The sequence below is a fragment of the Papaver somniferum genome, chromosome 1, assembly GCF_003573695.1.
Source record: "Papaver somniferum cultivar HN1 chromosome 1, ASM357369v1, whole genome shotgun sequence".
NCBI lineage: Eukaryota > Viridiplantae > Streptophyta > Magnoliopsida > Ranunculales > Papaveraceae > Papaver > Papaver somniferum.
This window is the reverse complement of record NC_039358.1, coordinates 7,455,825-7,473,775: the sequence shown is the minus strand read 5'-3', so window position 1 is coordinate 7,473,775 and position 17,951 is coordinate 7,455,825. Positions and strand designations below refer to the sequence as shown.

Here is a 17,951-nt window from a genome sequence, read left to right as displayed (position 1 = left end):
TGGGACATTCTCATTGGTTCGAAAAAGAGCATACGGATTGAGAAGAAAATACAATTTGGTGAATGCTGACCGTTAGATTGGCTTGAGATTTGATTTCCTTAAATTTGGTTTGTTGGATTAGAAATGGGACATTGTCGTTAGTTTATAAAAAAGCATACGGATTGAGAAGAAAACATAAAATTTGGTATAACCAAACAAGGATGCTGACCGTTAGACTGGTTTGAGATTTGATTTCTTTAAATTTGGTTTGTTGGATTACAAACATTTACAATAAAACCATGAAGAAACCCTAAATTCATCAACTTCGAGAAAGAAACTGAGTCAGAGATCGAAACCTGGCCTTGAGTATAAGTCTGAAACTTCCTAAGAACGACGTATCCAACCATTTACGGCTAAGATTCCATCATATATTCTCTGAAACGTTAAACAAATCCTAAATTCGTCAACTTCGAGAAAGAAACTGGGTCCGAGATCGAAACTTGGCCTTGAGTATAAGTCTATACTTCGTAAGAACGACGAATCCAACCAATTACGGGTAATATTCCATTGTATATTCTCCGAAACGTTAAACAAACCCTAAATTCGTCAACTTCGAGAAAGAAACTGGGTCAGAATCGAAAACTGGCCATGCGTACAAGTCTAATACTTCGTAAGAACTATCCAACCATTTACGTGTAAGATTCCATATGTGTATTCTACGAAACGTTAAGCAAACCTTAAGTTCGTCAACTTCGAGAAATAATCTAAGTCCGAGATCGAAACCTGGCCTTGAGTATAAGTCTGAAACTTCGTAAGAACGATGAACCCAACCATTTACGGGTAAGACTTCATCGTATATTCTCCGGACGTTAAACAAAACCTAAATCCGTCAACTTGGAGAAAGAAACTGAGTCCGAGATCGAAACCTGACCTTGTGTATAAGTCTGAAACTTCGTAAGAACGACGAATCCAACCATTTACGGGTAAGATTCCATCTTATATTCTCCGAAACATTAAACAAACCCTAAATTCGTCAACTCCGAGAAAGAAAATAGGTCTGATATCGAAACCTAGCCTTGAGTATAAGTCTAAAACTTCGTAAGAATGACAAATCCAACCATTTACCGGTAAGATTCCATAGGTATATTCTCCTAAACGTTAAACAAACAGTAAATTTGTCAACTTCGAGAAAGAAACTGGGTCCGAGATCGAAACTTGGCCTTGAGTATAAGTCTGAAAATTCATAAGAACGATGAATCTATCCATTTACGGGTAAGATTCTATAGTATATTCTCCGAAACGTTAAACAAACCCTAAATTCGTCAACTTTGAGAATGAAAATGGGCTCGAGATCGAAACCTATCCTTGAGTATAAGTCTGGAACTTCCTAAGAACGACGTATCCAATAATTTACGGGTAATATTACATCATATATTCTCCGAAACGTTAAACAAAACCTAAATTCGTCAACTTCGAGAAAGAAACTGGGTACGAGATCGAAACTTGGCCTTTAGTATAAGTTTAAAACTTCGTAAGAACGACGAACTATTTGCGGGTAAGATTCCATAAGTATATTCTCGGAAACGTTAAACAAACCCTAAATTCGTCAACTTCGAGAAGGAAACTTGGTCCGAGTTCGAAACCTGGCCTTGAGTATAAGTCTGAAACTTCGTAAGAAAGACGAATCTATCCATTTACGGGTAAGATTCCATCGTATATTCTCCGAAACGTTAAACAAACCCTACATTCGTCAACTTTGAGAAATAAAATGGACCCGAGATCGAAAACTGGCCTTGAGTATAAGTTTGAAACTTTCTAAGAACGACGTATTCAACCATTTACGGCTAAGATTCCATCATATATTCTCTGAAACGTTAAACAAACCCTAAATTCGTCAACTTCGAGAAAGAAACTGGGTCCGAGATCGAAACTTGGCCTTGAGTATAAGTCTGATACTTCGTAAGAACGACGAATCCAACCAATTACGGGTAATATTCCATTGTATATTCTCCGAAACGTTAAACAAACCCTAAATTCGTCAACTTCGAGAAAGAAACTGGGTCAGAATCGAAAACTGGCCATGCGTACAAGTCTAATACTTCGTAAGAACTATCCAACCATTTACGTGTAAGATTCCATATGTGTATTCTACGAAACGTTAAGCAAACCTTAAGTTCGTCAACTTCGAGAAATAATCTAAGTCCGAGATCGAAACCTGGCCTTGAGTATAAGTCTGAAACTTCGTAAGAACGATGAACCCAACCATTTACGGGTAAGACTTCATCGTATATTCTCCGGACGTTAAACAAAACCTAAATCCGTCAACTTGGAGAAAGAAACTGAGTCCGAGATCGAAACCTGACCTTGTGTATAAGTCTGAAACTTCGTAAGAACGACGAATCCAACCATTTACGGGTAAGATTCCATCTTATATTCTCCGAAACATTAAACAAACCCTAAATTCGTCAACTCCGAGAAAGAAAATAGGTCTGATATCGAAACCTAGCCTTGAGTATAAGTCTAAAACTTCGTAAGAATGATAAATCCAACCATTTACCGGTAAGATTCCATAGGTATATTCTCCTAAACGTTAAACAAACAGTAAATTTGTCAACTTCGAGAAAGAAACTGGGTCCGAGATCGAAACTTGGCCTTGAGTATAAGTCTGAAAATTCATAAGAACGATGAATCTATCCATTTACGGGTAAGATTCCATAGTATATTCTCCGAAACGTTAAACAAACACTAAATTCGTCAACTTTGAGAATGAAAATGGGCTCGAGATCGAAACCTATCCTTGAGTATAAGTCTGGAACTTCCTAAGAACGACGTATCCAATAATTTACGGGTAATATTACATCATATATTCTCCGAAACGTTAAACAAAACCTAAATTCGTCAACTTCGAGAAAGAAACTGGGTACAAGATCGAAACTTGGCCTTTAGTATAAGTTTAAAACTTCGTAAGAACGACGAACTATTTGCGGGTAAGATTCCATAAGTATATTCTCGGAAACGTTAAACAAACCCTAAATTCGTCAACTTCGAGAAGGAAACTTGGTCCGAGTTCGAAACCTGGCCTTGAGTATAAGTCTGAAACTTCGTAAGAAAGACGATTCTATCCATTTACGGGTAAGATTCCATCGTATATTCTCCGAAACGTTAAACAAACCCTACATTCGTCAACTTTGAGAAATAAAATGGACCCGAGATCGAAAACTGGCCTTGAGTATAAGTTTGAAACTTCCTAAGAACGACGTATCCAACCATTTACGGCTAAGATTCCATCATATATTCTCTGAAACGTTAAACAAACCCTAAATTCGTCAACTTCGAGAAAGAAACTGGGTCCGAGATCGAAACTTGGCCTTGAGTATAAGTCTGATACTTCGTAAGAACGACGAATCCAACCAATTACGGGTAATATTCCATTGTATATTCTCCGAAACGTTAAAGAAACCCTAAATTCGTCAACTTCGAGAAAGAAACTGGGTCCGAATCGAAACCTGTCCTTGAGTATAAGTCTAAAACTTCTTAAGAACGACGAAGACAACCATTTACGGGTAAGATTCCATAGGTATATTCTTTGAAATGTTAAACAAACCCTAAATTCGTCAACTTCGAGAAAGAAAATAGGTCTGATATCGAAACATAGCCTTGAGTATAAGTCTAGAACTTCGTAAGAATGACAAATCCAACCATTTACCGGTAAGATTCCATAGGTATATTCTCCGAAACGTTAAACAAACCCTAAATTTGTCAACTTCGAGAAAGAAACTGGGTCCGAGATCGAAACTTGGCCTTGAGTATAAGTCTGAAAATTCGTAAGAACGATGAATCTATCCATTCACGGGTAAGATTCCATCGTATATTTTCCGAAACTTTAAACAAACCCTAAATTCGTCAACTTTGAGAATGAAAATGGGCTCGAGATCGAAACCTATCCTTGAGTATAAGTCTGGAACTTCCTAAGAACGACGTATCCAACAATTTACGGGTAATATTCCATCATATATTCTCCGAAACGTTAAACAAACCCTAAATTCGTAAACTTCGAGAAAGAAACTGGGTACGAGATCGGAACTTGGCCTTTAGTATAAGTTCAAAACTTCGTAAGAACGACGAACTATTTACGGGTAAGATTCCATAAGTATATTCTCCGAAACGTTAAACAAACCCTAAATTCGTCAACTTCGAGAAGGAAACTTGGTCCGAGTTCGAAACCTGGCCTTGAGTATAAGTCTGAAACTTCATAAAAATGACGAATCTATCCATTTACGGGTAAGATTCCATCGTATATTCTCCGAAACGTTAAACAAACCCTAAATTCGTCAATTTTGAGAAATAAAATGGACCCGAGATCGAAACCTGGCCTTGAGTATAAGTCTGAAACTTCCTAAGAACGACGTATCCAACCATTTACGGGTAAGATTCCATCATATATTCTCTGAAACGTTAAACAAACCCTAAATTCGCCAACTTCGAGAAAGAAACTAGGTCCGAGATCGAAACTTAGCCTTAAGTATAAGTCTGATATTTCGTAAGAACAACGAATCCAACCAATTACGGGTAATATTCCATTGTATATTCTCCGAAACGTTAACCAAACCCTAAATTCGTCAAATTCGAGAAAGAAACTGGGTCCGAATCGAAACCTGTCCTTGAGTATAAGTCTAAAACTTCGTAATAACGACGAAGACAACCATTTACGGGTAAGATTCCATAGGTATATTCTCTGAAATGTTAAACAAACCCTAAATTCGTCAACTTCGAGAAAGCAACTGAGTCCGAGATCGAAACTCGGCCTTGAGTATAAGTCTGAAACTTCGTAAGAACGACTAATCCAACCATTTACGGTTATGATTCTATCGTATATTCTCCGAAACCTTAGCAGAAGTAGAAAAATTGAGCAAAATAGAGAAAAATTTAGCAGAATTAAAAAAAATTGCAGAATAGAGAAAAGTTTAGTATAAGTGAAAAAATTTAGCAGAACGACAAACCCCTACGACGACATTTTATAACAGTTGTGAAAGGGGTTGTACAAAACATTAAATCATGACCTTCTATTTCAATCTCTAACATTCCAATATTGATTTTGTTTTTTCATTGTACCCTTATCTTTTCTTTCCTCAACCATTCTCGGCCACTTCTTTTCTTTTTTCTCTAACCATTTTTGCAGCACCTCCTCCTTTGTCCCTTTTTGCAGCACCTCCGACCTTAACTAGATTTATCATTAACTGTTTTGTAGTTGAAAATATGGTGCACATTGTTGATCAACAGATGATAGAAAAAATTAGGAAGATAAGCATACCTGTAGAGGATAGAGAAGACATTCCACACTGGTCTTTAAATGAGAAAGGGAAATTCTCAGTAAAATCCGTGTACAACCATATTAATTCCAGAAGAAACATTAATACTAATTGGCTCAGAATATGGAACATGGATATATCACCATCTGGTAAACATTTTGTATGGAAGGCGGCTCACACCATACTGCCTAACAATATGAAAATAACAACTATCCTTCCTGACATTGATACCAAGTGTAAGCTGTGTGGAAGGAGTCAGGAATCTTTAATTCACCTATTTCTAAATTATAATTACACAAACCAGGTCTGGATGCATTTGAATTTCGATATGCAGTTCATTAAAAACCGGAAACCGTATTTTCACGATTGGCTAAATGATTGTTTTGAAGATAACAATAGATGTGGGAATGTTGTAGATTGGAAAGTCATGGGTAATGTAACTATATGGCATATTTGGAAGGCACGGTGCAATGTAGTCTTTAAAAAGGAAATACAGGATAGTGCAATCACGACATATAGTGTAACAAATTTTTTGAATAACTATAAGATGGCAACAAAGAAAAGCTATGATATAATGAAGACACTATACTACAATCCAGTGAATGATGAATCTCTGACAGTAACTAATAATGAAATAAAAGGCCAGCCAGGGTACTTGGACTTAAAGTTAAATATAGCTTTGACACTAATTAATTCGGGCTCATATGGTGTTATTCCATTAACATTATGTGATTACTCATGAAACATCAGAAAAGCATGAGGAATCAGCAGATTGCGACACCACAAAGTAACTAGCAGAAGAAGGCGCAGAAGCGTCTTTCCGTTGGACAACAGAATGGAGTGGGCATGCGATCACTTTCAGAAGTGACTCTCAACAGACTCTCATGATACTGATCGGAAAGTACGCAAAGACTAGAGAGATACATAATTAGTAGAGACTTTGGGAACAACAATGACTTTTCTATAAACTTTAGAGTGAATTCTCTCATTTTATTTTAGTAAGGAGAATAAATATTTTTTGGACAGCCACACTTGTCGTGTTTTGTAATAAGTATATAATGAAAAACACCCGGAAATGATATAGCTTATGGACAATCCTAACCTATTTAAACATTCAAAATTGGAAAAATGATTTAATGATTCACAGGAACTCCCCTTACGGAGCAACTGAAATTTAATCTCATCAAAGAGTATGCAACGGTAACTGTAACTCGCTGTATCAACGTGGAGTCGAGTGGTGTAAATTTATCTCCGGTACTCGATTAATGCGGTGCCTTTGAGAGTATGATTGTTAGACTCGTTGGCGATGTTATGTAGTGCCTCCACTTCAGTATTCTCCTCTTTTACGGTCCTTTTATCATCAAACAGAATAACTTAATGTTATGACGGGGTTTGGATCAATTAATAAAATGTGTAATTGTGCGAATCAATTTTATATACCCTTCGTGGCTAGAAACAAGATCGAGAAATTGGGTAGTTGCCAAGAACAAGCCACATGATCATGGCTTCTTTTTTTATTTTTCTGGTTGGGAGAGAAGCCTTTGTTTATGCACCAATAAGCCTATGTTTATGCACCAATTTTTATTCCCTCCCCAAAGAATTTGATGTTGGAAAATTTAAGCTCAATTTTTATTCCATCGTTCAATGATTGTACCACTAAAAATAACAAAATATTATAAAAGGAAATTATAATAACACATAATAAAAGAATAAACTACACTAATAAAATTATACTCTCTCCGTCTCTAATTAGATAAGCTATTTGGTTTTTAATTTTGTCCAATAATAAATGAGTTATTTCACTAATCAATGGATATTTCTAAGACTATCGTTTTAATTAATTATTGTTACTATATGAAATATATATAATTTGATAGCCATGTTTATATTCGTTGCGTATGTGTTTTAAATTTTTTTTAACGATATAAAGTTTATAAAAAAACTTGGTATAATTTAAGAGATAAATTATTTTTAGATTTTACTAATTATTGCCCATAAAAATATAATTGTAAAAAATACTAAAATATATACTTTACTTTACTCATTGCCTTAAAATTTTGTGTAAACGACAAATAACTCATCTAGTTAGGGACAGAGGTGTATAAAAAAAAAAGACACCTTTGCAAAGGAGCTGAATAATTCATAATTAAGTTCTTGGTGTCTAATTTAGCTTCGTCTCACCGGAATCCAGAATTGCAAATTTTTGGGATGACGAGTTTTAGTTGTTGATTTGATGGGCTACTGTAACGTGATACCGTGTTTCGTACGTAAGTAAAAACTATCGAAAGAAGAAAAGAAAAATCTTTGTAGATGGACTTTTCAAAATTAATTAAAAAAGAAAATACCTCAAAATATTTAGAGGTATTTTTGGAGGATCCTGCAAAAATATTCAGGATCTTTTCTCGAGATTCCTAGAGTATCTCAGTTGTTGCATAGACTTTCGTCTTCTTGCAACATTTTACTAGTGTTCTTTTCCTCAATCTCCGTGCTGCGTTATTTGTGAAGTCTCGGCGCACGACTTGAAATTTGTTTTCGCGGTGGTGGAAAAACAGCATCACGGCTGAATCTTTAGTTCTCCAACACAAAACATCCCTCCAGACTATAGCTGATTCGAAATTTGTCGATGATTTGCAAGGAAGCTGCACCCTCCGTAGCGCCGAGACCGGTGCCATTGAATCATCTTTGAGCTTGTATGTAACTTGATGCCCGCCTGAATTTGTGTCATGTGTATAGACCCCATATTTCATCCTACTACTACCGAACTCATTCTTCTCATCCTGGCGAATTACGACGACTTTGTAACCCCTGGTGACGGGATCGGATACGAACCCTAAACCTTTAGTAGTTTGGCTTAGCATGTCAGGAACGTTTTGAGTTTGAAGGTAGCACTGCTCATCAACGGAGTCATCCCACTGCTCATGAATCGACTCGAACCAGAAAGTACCGACTAAATTATACCAAGACTTGCAGACGCAACGACATCTCATCTCCGTCTTAACATCCTGAATCCGAGGAAAAACCTCGGTAAGCAGAGCGTAACGGAAGTTGTCAGGAAGAGCATCAACAATGTTCATCCTCTTCCTCTTCATCCTTACGACTGCCATCTTCAAATTTCCTACAATATTTTTGAGTGCGTTTGTGGTTTTTATCACATCTCTTCTTATATAGGGAAAGCTTTCCCAAAAATTATATTTAGAATAGAATTCCCCTTTCCTAGTATTTCAGCTTTGAAACTCATTCCTTAATTTTACAACCGAAACTAAATATTAGAGTTTCCAAATCCCAGTCAGTATCACACAGAGAGAAGGATGGGCTCGCCAGCTAAATAAAGGCCCCCGTATTTCATATTTCATATGGGCTCGCCAGCTAAACAATACTGGATCTTATTAAATTTCCAGACCCTCTATGGACGAACAAATTCCATCTTTCCACTTACATAGTCCAATTGTCACCAAGCGATTTTTATGTTCAACTCCAATGCAAGTCGTGATGGGTCAAGACAATTTGATGCAGATATTACAATTATCAACGAAGCAAAAACAGAAACTAGATATGTAAAAAGGATTATGTTCCCCACTAAGAGTTATTTCATGCAAGAACATGGCTAAATTATGAAGGACATGTGAATTCCGGCGGCGGGTGCTTCCCACAGTCTTGGATGAGTACTTGAAGAGCGATAGGTAAGACAACGTTTAAGTTGAGGAGCTTGGCTTTTATGGTGGTGCAAAAACAAAGAGCTGCGTCCAAATCTGCAATTCCTTCCATCAGCGGACAACATTTTTCTTTAGCGCTACTCCCGATTCCGATTTCAGTAACTCTGCCTAACATATCTATACAGCCGCTTAATTTAATGGCATCAACTGGGCACATCTCTTTTGCCATTGGTGGTGGTGGTGGTGGTGGTGTTGGCGGTGTGGGTTTCAGAGTTGGTGGTGGTGGTTTTGGTGTGGGAGTTATTGGTGGTGTTGGAATTATCGATGTCGGTGTCGATGGTGGTGTTGTTGTTGTTGGAGGTGGTGGTGTCGGAGATGGTGGAGGTGGTTGTGTAGGACTCTTTGGTCGTGTTGGTAGTGTTGGTGTCATGGTTGATGGTGTTGGAGTTGGTGCCGGAGTTGGTGGTGGTGTTAGCTTTGGTGTTGGATTTTGTAGTGGTGGTGGTGGTGATGTTGGCGATGTCGGCGGCGATGGCGTTGGCAGTGATGGTGGTGTTACTTTTGGTGGTGTTGGTGTTGGAGTTTGTGGTGGTGTTTTTATCGGTGGAGTTGATGGTGGGGGTGTTGTTGGTGAAGTTGGAAATGTTGGTGGTGGGGTAGATAGTGGCGGTGGTAGTTTTGGTGTCGTTGTTGATGGTGGTGGTGGCGTTGTACTTATTGGCGGTATGGGTGTAGGAGTTGGTGGTGGTTTTATTGTTGCCGGTGCTGGCATGGACGGTGTTGACAATATCGGCGTCAGTGTTGATGGTGGTGGTGTTGGTGTTGGAGTTGGTGGTTGTATTGGTGGAATTGGCAATGCTGGTGGCAATGTTGATGATGATGGTGGTGGTGGTGGTAATGTTGTTGGCGGTGTTGTTATCGGAGTAGGGGGTGGTTTTATGGTTGGAGGTGTTGATGCTTGAACTGGTGGTGACTTTCTTGTTGGTGTTGATGGTGCTGGTGTTAGTTTTGGTGGTGTTGGTGTTGGAGTTGGGGGTGTTATTTTTCTTGGTTGAGTTGGTGGTGGTGTTGGTGGACTTGATGTTGGTGGTGGTGGTGTACTTATTGGTGGTATGGTTGTAGAAGTTGAGCGTGGTTTTATTATTGGCGGCGGTGGCTTGGACGGTGTTGTCAATGTTGGTGATGGTATTGATGGTGGTGTTGTTTTAGGTGGTGTTGGTGTTGGAGTTGGTGGCGGTGTTGGTGGAATTGGCGATGCTGGTGGCGATGGTGATGGTGGTAATGTTGTTGGAGGTGTTGGTATCGGAGTAGGTGTGATTTTATGGTTGGAGGTGTTAGTGATGAAATTGGTGGTGGATATATTGTTGGCGGCATTGGCGTTGGTTTTGATGGTGGTGGGGGTGGTGTTGGTGCTGGAATTGGTGGTGGTGTTTTTATTGGCGGAGTTGGATTTAGTATTGGTGGTGTTGTTGGTGGAGTTCGAAATGGTGGTGTTGGGGTAGTTGGTGGTGGTGGTAGTAGTGTTGGTGGTGCTGGAAATGTTGGTGTTGGTGGTTTTGGCGGAGTTGGTAGCGGTGTTGGCAATGTTGGTGTCGACGTTGATAGTGGCGGAGGTGCTGTTGACGACACTGGTATCGGAGCAGGGGGTGGTTTTATGTTTGGAGGTGTTGATGCTGGAACTGGTGGTGGCTTAATTGTTGGCGGCATTGGTGGTGTTGTTGATGGTGGAGGTGGAGGTGGGGGTGGTGTTTTTATTGGTGGAGTTGGTGGTGGCGGTGTTTTTGGTGGAGTTGAAAATGTTGGTGTTGGGGTTAATGGTGCTGATGGTGGTGGTGTTGGTGTCATTGCTGATGGTGGTGGTGGTGTTGTACTTATTGGCGGTATGTGTGTAGGAGTTGGTGGTGGTTTTATTGTTGGCGGCAGTGGCATGGACGGTGTTGGCAATGTTGGTGACGGTGTTGATATTGGTGTTGGTGTTGGAGTTGGTAGCGGTGTTGGCGGAATTGGCAATGATAGCGATGGTAGTGGTGGTTGTGGCGGTGTTGGTATCGGAGTAGGGGGTGATTTTATAGTTGGAGGTGTTAGTGCTAGAAGTGGTGGTGGATTTATTGTTGGGGGCATTGGTGTTGGTGTTAATGGTGGTGGTGTTAGGGTTGGTGTTGTTGGTGGTGGTATCAGTGCTGGTGTTGGTGGTGGTGTTTTTACTGGTGGAGTTGGAGTTAGTATTGGTGAAGTTGGTGGTGGTGTTGTTGGTGGAGTTCGAAATGGTGGTGGTGGTGGTAGTGTTGGTGGTGTTTGCGTAGTTGGTGGCGGAGATGGTGGCGGTTTTATTATTGGTGTGATTGGCGCAGGAATTGGTGACGGTGTGGGCACTATTGGTGTCGACGTTGATGGTGGTGGAGGTGTTGTTGGCGGCGTTGGTATCGGAGCAGGGGGTGGTTTTCTGGTCGGAGGTGTTGGTGCAGGAACTGGTGGTGGCTTTATTGTTGGTGGCATTGTTGTTGGTGTTGGAGGTCGTGGTGGTGTTTTTATTGGTGGGGTTGGCGCTAGTATTGGTGGAGTTGATAATGGTGGTGTTTTTGGTGTCGTTGGAAATGTAGGTGTTGGAGTAGATGGTGGTGATGGTAGTAGTGGTAGTGGTGGTGTTGGTGTCATTGTTGATGATGGTGGTGGTGGTATTTTACTTATTAGAGGTATGGGTGTAAGAGTTGGTGGTGGTTTAATTTTTGGCGGTGTTGGCATAGACGGTGTTGGCAATGTTGGTGTTGGTGTTGATGGTGGTGTTGGAATCGGTGACGGTGTTGGTGGAATTGGAAATGCTGGTAGCGATGTTGATGATGATGGTGGTGGTGGTAATGTTGTTGGTGGTGTTGGTATCGGAGTACGCGGTGGATTTATGGTTGGAGGTGCTGGAACTGGTGGTGGCTTTATTGTTGGCGGTATTGGTGTTGGTATTGATGGTGGTGGTGCTAACGGTGGTGTTGGTGCTAGAATTGGGGGTGGTGTTTTTACTGGTGTTGGTGCTGGAGTTGGTGGTGGTGTTTTTATTGGTGGAGTGGCGCTAGTGTTGGTGGAGGTGATGGTGGTGGTGTTTTTGGTGGAGTTGGAAACGTAGGTGTCAGGGTAGATGGTGGTGATGGTAGTAGTGGTAGTGGTGGTGGTGTTATACTTATTGGAGGTATGGGTGTAGGAGTTGGTGGTGGTTTTGTTTTTGGCGGCGTTGGCATAGAAGGAGTTGGCAATGTTGGTGTCGGTGTTGATGGTGGTGTTGTTTTTGGTGGTGTTGGTGTTGGAGGGTGGCGGTGTTGGTGGAATTGGAAATGCTGGTGGCGATGTTGATGATGGTGGTGGTGGTGGTAATGTTGTTGGTGGTGTGGGTATCAGAGTAGGGGGTGGCTTTATGGTTGGAGGTGTTGGTGCTGGAACTGGTGGTGGCTTTATTGTTGGCGGCATTGGAATTGGTATTAGTGGTGGTGCTGGTGGTGTTGATGGTGGTGTTGGTGATAGAATTGGTGGTGGTGTTTTTATTGGTGGAGTTAGTGTTGGTGGAGTTGATGGTGATGGTGATATTGGTGGTGTTGGGGTAGATGGTGGTGGTGGTAGTAATGTTGGTGTTGGTGGTGCTGGAAATGTTGGTGATGTTGGTGTTGGCGGAGTTGGTGGCGGTTTTATTATTGGCGTGATTGGCGCTGGAGTTGGTGGCGGCATTGGAAATGTTGGTGTCGACGTTGAAGGTGGTGGAGGTGTTGTTAGGGGCGTTGGTATCGGAGCGGGGGGTGGTTTTCTGGTGGGAGGTGTTGCTGCTGGAACTTGTGGTGGGTTTATTGTTGGCGACATTGGTGTTGGTGTTGGGGTAGGAGTTGGGGGTAGGGTTGGTGTTGGAGTAAGTGGTGGTGTTTTTATTGAGGGAGTTGGAGTTAGTGTTGGCGGAGTTGATGGTGGTGGCGGTGGTGTTGTACTTATTGGCGGTATGGGTGTAAGAGTTGGTGGTGGTTTTATTTTTGGCGGTGTTGGCATAGACGGTTTTGGCAATGTTGGTGTCGGTGCTGATGGTGGTGCTGGTGTTGGAGTTGGTGGCGGTGTTGGTGGAATTGGAAATGCTGGTGGCGATGTTGATGATGGTGGTGGTGGTGGTAATGTTATAGATGGTGTTGGTATCAGAGTAGGGGGTGGTTTTATGGTGGGAGGTGTTGCTGATGGAACTGGTGGTGGATTTGTTGTTGGCGGCATTGGTGTTGGTGTTGATGGTTGGTGCTAGAATTGGCGGTGGTGTTTTTAGTGGTGGAGTTAGTGTTGGTGGAGTTGATGGTGGTGGTGGTATTGGTGGAGTTTGAAATGGTGGTGCTGGGGTAGTTGGTGGTGGTGGTGTTGGCAGAGTTGGTGGCGGTTTTATTATTGGCGTGATTGGCGTCGGAGTTAGTGGCGGTTTCGACGTTGATGGTGGTGGAGGTGTTGTTGGTGTCATTAGTATCAGAGCAGGGGGTGGTTTTCTGATTGGAGGTATTGGTGCTGGAGCTGGTGGTGGCTTTATTGTTGGCGGTATTGGTGCTGGTGTTGAAGTTAGGGGTGGGGTTGGTGTTGGAGCTGGTGGTGGTGTTTTTATTGGTGGAGTTGAAGTGCTTTTATTATTTGAAGAAGTAGAGTTATGAATAACCATGCTCTGCATTTCAGGTAAATTTAACTTACTACAGAAAGAAGCACTGCAAATTCTTTTTGGCTCTGCGATCCAAACCAATGATGGATTAAATTGATTAACTAAAGACCACAACTTATTGTGAGCCCTAGATCTTCTAAGTCCCCTTAAATTCCAATATAAAATCTTCATTGTTTGGATTGAGGGTGTTTGGTACCCCTTCCCTGAATTTTCCTAAAGTTATATTTAACTGGAACATATTTACTAACCTTACTTTTTCTAGGACTACCAGTTGATGAACTTGCATTATTATCTTTTTTGCCCACTGAAGCAGCTACACTAGCAGATGGAATTACCGTTTCCTTGTTTACAACATCACTGCTATTTGATGAGCTTGAATTAATGCCTTTTATGCTTCCTGAATCAATATTACTACCAGATGGAGTTACTACTTTTTTGTTGACAATTGTGGCCCATGATACTACTGGAATAACTTCTTCTTTAACTTTTCAAGAGCTACCGTTTACAAATTAAACAACACTGTTCTGCACAGAATTTGGTTCCACTACTTCACATATTTTTGAAACCTCCGTTATAACTGATTCTGCTTCTGTTTCAGGTACTTCATTATTGAGGCTATCATATCTTCCTGGAGTTAAAACTACTTCTCCCACTTGAGTGTTACTATGAGGAGTAACATTGATTGTATGAACAATTGTATCTTCTTATTTTTCAGAGTCATTACAGATATCAAAAGGAATTCTAGCTGGAGATGCTTGATTAACTTCCTTGGCTGAAGTTGATTGATTAGCTCCCTGAAATTTCTTAGCCGGAACTGATTCCTTAGTTTTATTTTTATCCACATAACATTCAGAGACTAAGTGCCCTATAATTTTACAAGTAGTACAAAATTTAGGACGATCATGAATCAGAATATCTTGAAAGAAACCGCCAAACTTAGTGTTGATCCAAATTTTGCTAGGAATTGATTGAGCGAAATCCATCTCAACCAAAACATTTGCATAGTATCCAACTTCACATTTTGCTGTTGCAGTATCTATTTTAATTGGATCTCCTAGTTCTTTACAAATTGCAAATAATATTTTCTCCTTCCAGAATTCAAGACCCAAACCAGGAAAACGCATACTTGAGCTTTTGATGTTCTCTGAAAGGATGGACGAAAGTTTGATACCCAATTTTTAACTCTCAGTACTTGATTTAGAACTTCCCGTTCACCAGCTTTGATGTAGTTACGATCTATTTCATTATCCAGTTTAATGGTGAAAAAAGATTTCCCAAGAGGAATGAGTTTGCAATCACCAATCAACTTCCATTGTTGTCTTAATATAATTGTTGCATCAACAAATTTAGTCTTATGCAATTGTAATCTTCCAATTAGCGAAAACTTCCAGGGGTGTAAACCCTCCTCAAACAACTCATCTGGTAAATCAATTGAAGGAACTTTTTTTGGGGTATCTTCAGTAGATTTATCTGAATTCATTCTTTGATGATTAAAGTGGATTTAAGACTATTATTCATCAATTTTCTCCTCTCAATCACCAATAATCATTGGAAATACAGAAAAATTGAACCAAATTTACCTGAATTAATGAGAACGAAGCACAGAAATCAAGATCGAAAGAGAAAATTTTCGCCGAGTCAATCGCCAATTTGCAGAGCGTGACTCACCCCGATTCGATGAATAGAATTCCCCTTGAGAAGGGATATGTAACTAAAAGTGCAACAGTGATTAAAGAGTACTTACTATAGAGAAGCATTAAAAGTTCTCTTCCCATATTCTACATGCTCAACTTTATCTAGGAGACCTAACTCAGAATCTGTGATACCCAAGAGAATCTGCACAAAAATTATCCATTCATGAGATACAAATCCATGACACATCCAGCATTACGAAGAAAAAAAATTCAAACTCCACTGAAGTAGGAAAAAATGACAATTAAACTAACTGCCAAAGGAAAAAACCAAGTTGAGAACATCTTTAACATATGCGAAACATTAACTGCAGGTCATATCTCTATTTACATAAAGACTATTTAAGGAAAATAGGAAACTCAGATATGATATGGAAAGAAACTATTCAGTTTAAACATGGAGTTGTATTTAATGACTCTTAAAAAGGAATTCAGAAGCGTAAAAAGGAACTACACCTGCACAGGTTGATGCCGATCCTATTGCAGTTCACTTCTCACTCAGCAAAAATGAACATTAAGCATAATACCTCGCAAGTAGACAAAAAACTAAAGGTCGGACTCCATAAACAAGGTATACTTCAAGGGTTTTGTTAAAGACATAAGAAACTTAAAAAATGAAATAATGATTAGAGAGAACTTACTATCAGAGAAACATTAAAAGTGCGCTTCTCATATTCTACATCCTCAACTTTATCCACAAATCCTATCTCAGAATCTGTGATACCCAAGAGAACCTTCATAGCGAATATCCATTAATGAGATATAATCCATTTACATAAAGTGGTGTTTAATCACCCTGAAAAAGGAATTCAAAGCGTAAAGAAGAATTATACCTGCACAGGTTGATGTTGATCCTAGTGTAGTTCACTCCCCACTCAGCAAAAATGAGCATTAAGCATAATACCTCGCAATTAGATATAAACTGAAGGTAAGATGCTATAAACATAAACTTAATAATACATGTGCAAGCAAGTTGAGTACTTACCAGGGATTGATATCTCCCCAGGTGGCTACTAGTGCTTCATCAGACTTTAAACGAAGCTACCTGCATAATCACATATAACAGAAAGACGACAAACATATACATATAGGATAAACAGAAACAAGGAAATGAAAAAGAAAAGTAAGTTCATAAACGGTTTCTGTTCACATCCATATACCAAAAAGATCAGTTGTTTTTAGATTAAGTTAAATACTTCTTATGCGCAACTGCATATAAGTCTTTCCTTAAGGAGAATAGAATAAAACTTTTCCTTATGCACAAATGCATACGAGTATGCATATTAAAGTGTTCTGCATACATACAAAAGTGTGAACAAAAGCAAAAAAAAGTTTAAAGCCATGTGTTAGACGTATATATAAGATGCAAGATGGTTGCGATATCAATGAAGAACTTCATAGTATACCTCCAAAAAGTAGTGAAGTCGTCTTAATCATATGCGATGAACCTCTTGGGATGAACCACGAATCCTCTGATTCCAACATCTCTAAAGGTATCCACGAACTGGTTAGATTTTACGGTGCGTTCATCTGGCAAGAGAATGTCGTCGATCAACACCTTCAAATGAGTAGCAGGTTCAACTGATCCGTGAGCCATAAGTCCTTGAGCACCAATACAAACTTTACCAGTTGCAATTATATCATCATCCATGTTCAGTAATGAACACTGCTGCATATCTGCAGTTGATAGAGCTGGTGATAGGACATGACCAAGTGAACTTGTTTGAGCAGCAGGTGAACTTGTTTGAGAAGCAGGTGATAGGGGATGACCGGATGAAGTTGTTTGAGTAGCTGGTGAGACGGCATGACCAGGTGAGATTATTTGAGCAACTGAACCTGATTGAGGTGAACCAACATGACCTTGTGAAGTGCTACACATGTTTGAGGCAGCAACTGATGATGACATTGCATCTTGGATATCCTTCACTGCATGGCATAATGTTCCAACTCCTTCAATAAGAACTTTTAACTTTCCACCTAAGTCTTCCACCTTACTATTAAAAACTCCATCTTTAGACTTTAGTTCGGCTACTTTAGCACGAGCAGAAGAAGAGAGATCGACTTGTGTACGAGAAACATGACCTACAACATGAACCCATCCTCTTGAATCCTTCCCAAACAATGAATTCAGTGCACAAGTTTCTTCTACTAGAGTACCTGCTTCCAGTTTTCCCTTGATGTCTTCTAGCACCTTCGTAAGTTGTTCCTGTAGTATTGAGCGTCACAATCACTTGCTTATAATAATGATCACTAGCTAGTATAATACAGTTAAAGAAGATTACATATAACTGAAAAATAATTTGACTCACATAGTATGGTTGCGCACTAGGTAAAATCACCCCACCCTCTTGTGAATGAGCTTTAATCCACACATCAGAGGTAGGTATTTCTGCTTCAGGGTTCGCCGCCTCCTACATTCAAAAACAAAATGAGTATGAATCAATCATTGTCCACAACAGCTTGAGGTAAGTTGCATCATTGAAATGAAATACCTACCAGTTCATCTCTAACCAAATAATGTGGCTTACGACAGGAGGTATGAGAGTAGTCATATTGTTCTCTTTTCCTCTTATTAACAACTCTTATACTTTGGACCACAACATCATTCTCATTTACACAGAATGTTATCCAATCCCCTGACTTCACATTTGGAGGAACATTATCA

General features: G+C 39.8%; 3 protein-coding genes across 3 annotated transcripts; 2 read left to right on the top strand and 1 right to left on the bottom strand.

The window, feature by feature from the left end:
- The first annotated feature begins 9,138 nt into the window (after window positions 1-9,138).
- LOC113314239 (glycine-rich cell wall structural protein 1.8-like) lies at window positions 9,139-12,056 on the top strand. The gene is made up of 6 exons (XM_026563264.1): window positions 9,139-9,889; window positions 9,998-10,219; window positions 10,273-10,671; window positions 10,834-11,051; window positions 11,100-11,574; window positions 11,686-12,056. Exons 1-6 carry the CDS (start codon window positions 9,139-9,141, stop codon window positions 12,054-12,056), a joined length of 2,436 nt encoding a protein of 811 aa, XP_026419049.1.
- A 126-nt stretch (window positions 12,057-12,182) lies between these two features.
- Window positions 12,183-13,590, top strand: LOC113313377 (glycine-rich cell wall structural protein-like). The gene is made up of 2 exons (XM_026562446.1): window positions 12,183-13,188; window positions 13,295-13,590. Exons 1-2 carry the CDS (start codon window positions 12,183-12,185, stop codon window positions 13,588-13,590), a joined length of 1,302 nt encoding a protein of 433 aa, XP_026418231.1.
- A 28-nt stretch (window positions 13,591-13,618) lies between these two features.
- On the bottom strand, window positions 13,619-15,075 carry LOC113312670. The gene is made up of 4 exons (XM_026561608.1): window positions 14,788-15,075; window positions 14,320-14,683; window positions 13,844-14,079; window positions 13,619-13,660 (listed from the first exon to the last, which is right to left on the bottom strand). The coding sequence occupies exons 1-4, from the start codon at window positions 15,073-15,075 to the stop codon at window positions 13,619-13,621; spliced, it is 930 nt and encodes a 309-aa protein (XP_026417393.1).
- Between the last annotated feature and the right edge of the window lie 2,876 nt (window positions 15,076-17,951).